The sequence below is a fragment of the Cicer arietinum genome, chromosome 3 (genome assembly GCF_000331145.2).
Source record: "Cicer arietinum cultivar CDC Frontier isolate Library 1 chromosome 3, Cicar.CDCFrontier_v2.0, whole genome shotgun sequence".
In the NCBI taxonomy this organism is placed as follows: domain Eukaryota; kingdom Viridiplantae; phylum Streptophyta; class Magnoliopsida; order Fabales; family Fabaceae; genus Cicer; species Cicer arietinum.
The window spans coordinates 52,490,997-52,495,011 of NC_021162.2; the positions used below are offsets into that span (position 1 = coordinate 52,490,997).

The 4,015-nt window shown below is 31.3% G+C and overlaps 1 protein-coding gene across 1 annotated transcript in view; it reads left to right on the plus strand.

Annotated features, from left to right (window-relative positions):
* LOC101499156 (RING-H2 finger protein ATL33-like) overlaps window positions 1-402 on the plus strand; it is an 842-nt gene extending 440 nt beyond the window's left edge. The window contains exon 2 of the mRNA XM_073366460.1: window positions 114-402. Coding sequence (XP_073222561.1) covers window positions 114-402 — 289 coding nt within the window. The remainder of the gene's footprint in view (window positions 1-113) is intronic.
* Window positions 403-4,015: the final 3,613 nt, after the last annotated feature.

Genomic DNA, 4,015 nt, shown 5'->3' on the forward strand with positions numbered 1-4,015 from the left:
CTGATCTATACTTTCATCTTCGCCTTCGGATGCTCATCTTCTCGTCGCCGGCGATCTTCCTCCGACGAAGTCTCCGGCGAGCCGTCGGAAGTATCACGTCATGACGTGGAAAGCGTTCCTGCCGTAGAAGTTGCCGGAGTGAAGTACCAGAAGGAGACTCACGCGAGAGAAATCGGCGGCGAGTGTCCGGTGTGTTTGTCGGTGTTCGCCGACGGAGAGGAGATTCGGCAGCTTAGCGTTTGCAAGCACTCGTTTCATGTTTCTTGCATTGATTTGTGGCTCAGCAACCACTCCAATTGTCCGATTTGCCGCGCCACCATTGCCGCCGCCGTTAAACGTTCCGATTCTAACAGAGAGGGTGATCTGCAGCAGGGTCACCGTGACGCCTCTTCTATGGTTTGATTTTATTTTATTTTTTAATTTTTGTTATCATAAATGTGAGTTTTTTTTTATTACTATTTTTGGTAAAAAAATCCAAATACGTGATACTAGTATGTAAAGCAATATTCAGGATAAGTTATTTTGAAAAATAAAATTTTAGATTAGAAATTACAAGAAAATCGTTTCTTTCTAGTAAAATAAAAAAGAGACAATCATTTTGCCAAACGAATTATTACCAATTTCTTTTGAACATTATAAGTTAGTTATAAATAGTTATAATCATATCCAAGCTAACAAACTTTTAACTAATTTGTAGATTAATATTAATCACTGATAATTGTTTTAACTCCTAACAATATGTAACACATCTCAACTAAGTCGTTTCACTCACAAAGTTCAAACCCAAACCTTGCTTAAAGGATGCGAACCCAATTCATTCAAATTAATAATGTTAGTGATTGCTTATATTTTAGTCATTAGATTAATCTAACAATTTAACAATTGATTGAATTATTTTAGAATTCATTACCATAAAGAAGATAATTATGTTAGAATTACTAAAGTGTCAAATGTCGGCATTTGAGTGATTGATTGTAGAAGATCTATTTTGCAGTTTATTGATTTAATTATGATGTTACTATTGTGTGATTAATAGAAGGGATTTTCGGGTGGAATGGGAGCACAGAGAGGTAGCATAGCTAGCAATTGGTAGTTTTTTATTTGTTTTATTTTATGAAAAGATTTGGTAAATTGGTATCCTACATCAGTATGATTGAGGCATTGAGCACTTGAAAGTTGAACTGTAATGTAATGCTATGCTATTGTGTATTTATGGCTCTTTTACAACTTTAGGAAAAGTGTATAACTATTAGTTAACTGTATAAATTGATTAAACACCTGCAAAAAGCACCAGCTATTATACATTATGAATTACTATTAGTTAACTAGATAAATATCTGTATAAAACTGATTAAACCCCTTCAAAAAGCATCCACAATCTTTTATATTGTTTATCTCTCCATTTTTTATAAATATTGTTATCTATCTCCATTACATACACTTATCTTATCTCTTATATAACCAATGAATTAATTTTATTTTTTTAATGGCAATCTATCTTGTCTCTACCCTCTCCATTTTATATCTTTGTTAGTTTAAGATTCTTTGTACAGATTTGGAAATAATCTTTTTTTATAGGTTAACAAAATACTCTTAACTTTATTACCATAGATGATTTTATGTATTTCCATTTTTCAATGCGAAGAACACAAGAGTATAGTTGAAAAACAAAATTTACGTATAACTCAAATTTATAAAACACCCATTTATTTGTAATGCAAATAAAATATTAAAACTAACAAAAGAATTTGTAGTGAAGGAGTAACTATAAGCAGAAGATGTCAAAAAATAAATTTTTTAATAAGTTAGAGATATGTTGTCCTTAAGTTTCAATTGATAAATATTTAATTTTTAATTGAATATTATATCCTACATAAAATATGTAATTTTTTTATAATATTTACTATTTCATTGTAAGAGAAAAAAAAAAAAAAGGGCAGAAATATGTTGAATTTTCAATTTGTGTAATAAAGTAGTATTGATTTGGTTTTGACTTGTGAGAGACACCGCACGGAAGGCCCACTGGCTCATGTGCACCAACATGCAATATAATATAACAACCCATCCTTCCAACTCGTGGTCCGGAGAAGAAACCACATTTCTTGTTTTTACACTTAAAATTTTATTCCTTATGTAATATAATGTTTATTTTTTTGATGACATATATAGTATTTATTATTAGTAAGGTTAATTAATTTTTTTAGGCATATAGACCAATAAATCGAAGAAGACAAAATCAAGAATAACATCAAAATGTATATCAGGAGTACTTATATGAGATCCATATATTGAAAAAGTAATCATCAAATATCGTGAACCTAATTAACAAACAAAAAACAAAAATGTCTAATAGTGCATCCATCCAACACCAGCATCACAACCACATTCGAATCAGATTCAATATCAATTGCTTTAACACTTGGACCAAAGGTTAACTTAAATCCTTTCAAGATATAGACCAAAGTCCCGCCATAGTAATTGTGCAAACACAAATGGTAAGCAAATCCAAAAAGGAAACTCCTATAATGGTTGCGAGCCATACCTCCATTATTAACTCCAATTCGTTTGTTTCCAAATGGTATTCAACTTGGTTAGATTCTCTCAAGACATGATTCCTAGCTATTTGTCCCACCTCTTCATGAATATGGCGGTTCAATTAAGCCAATGCATGGTTTAGTTTTACAACCAACATTAGTATAAAGGGATATGACTTGTAAAGAGTTTGAGTGAACGACCTCTACTTCATGCCATGAAGAATTCCCCAACGTTCAAAATTTAGTTGCAACAAAATTTGATTTTTTTCTTAATTTTTTTTGTAAGTCTAGTGTTATTTATTTATTCATAATAGACTTCACTGTAACATTTGCTAGCAGACCTCTAAATATGTTGGACCAACCTTACAAAGTAGTATAGTTGCATTATAAGTAATATTGAGTTAAAGATCCATCTTGAAGCTAATTAATTTCATTTCCATCACCAATCTACAAATTAAGAAGTTGTTTACTTTGTGAAAGCATTTTCTATTTTAATTTTCTACAATTTATGTCGATTTTACTTATTAATAAGATAAGAAACTTTTGAAGTGAATAGTTATCTATATTTCTAGTAATATTGAAAATGTAAAAAACTGTTTTTATTATTTTTGAAAATGCATTTTCATTAACTAACATTTTATCTATCTTCAAGACAAAAATTTATTTTAAGAGCCTTTGATCAAATTAAAATAAGATATTAAATACTTTTACAAAATAAAAAGCCCATAAAGTTTTGCATGAATAATGCTACACTGAACACAACCAGGGGCAGAGGTATATGTTTACTTGCAGGGCTCCAACCCCTGCTGACTTTTTTTAAATTTTGTGTACATATAAATGTTGGAAATGATGATGATATTAATAGAAGATTGTTGGAAATAATGATAATATTAATGAAAGCTAGTAAATGTGTGAATTGAAAAATACGGACATCCCATATATGAGAGATAACACACACTAATAGTGTTTATAAGGTGGAGGTATGGAACTTGAGGTGTGTCCCAAGGGGTACCCTAGTTTTGTATGCGTGTATTAACCGATTTGGACTAAGTGGTGTATTATTTTTAAGTATTCAGAAAATAAAAAATAATTTATTTATTTATTTTAATAATTAATACATGTATTTTTATCTCATTGATATGTTGATTACGTAATTGTCCTTCACCGAATCAACATTCAGCATCTGATGTGGTAAGTTACTTGCATTAGTTCTCGGGTTAGACTCTTCCTATTTTCTCGTTTTTTTGTGGACTCCGCATCAGTTTGTTACCTAGTCAAAAACCTAGGAAAGATTAGAGCACACATTTTTGTAGTAAAAAACCTAGGGAAGATTGGAGCGCACGTTCTGTGAATCTAGACTAATGGATCGCTTGTTTTTCTCTCATCTAGTTGCAGATTTCCTTTACAAGTTGAGGCTTTTCTATGCGTCTCCCCTGTTTTCTTTCCTCCTCCTCCTCCTCCTCCTCCTCCTCCTCCTCCTC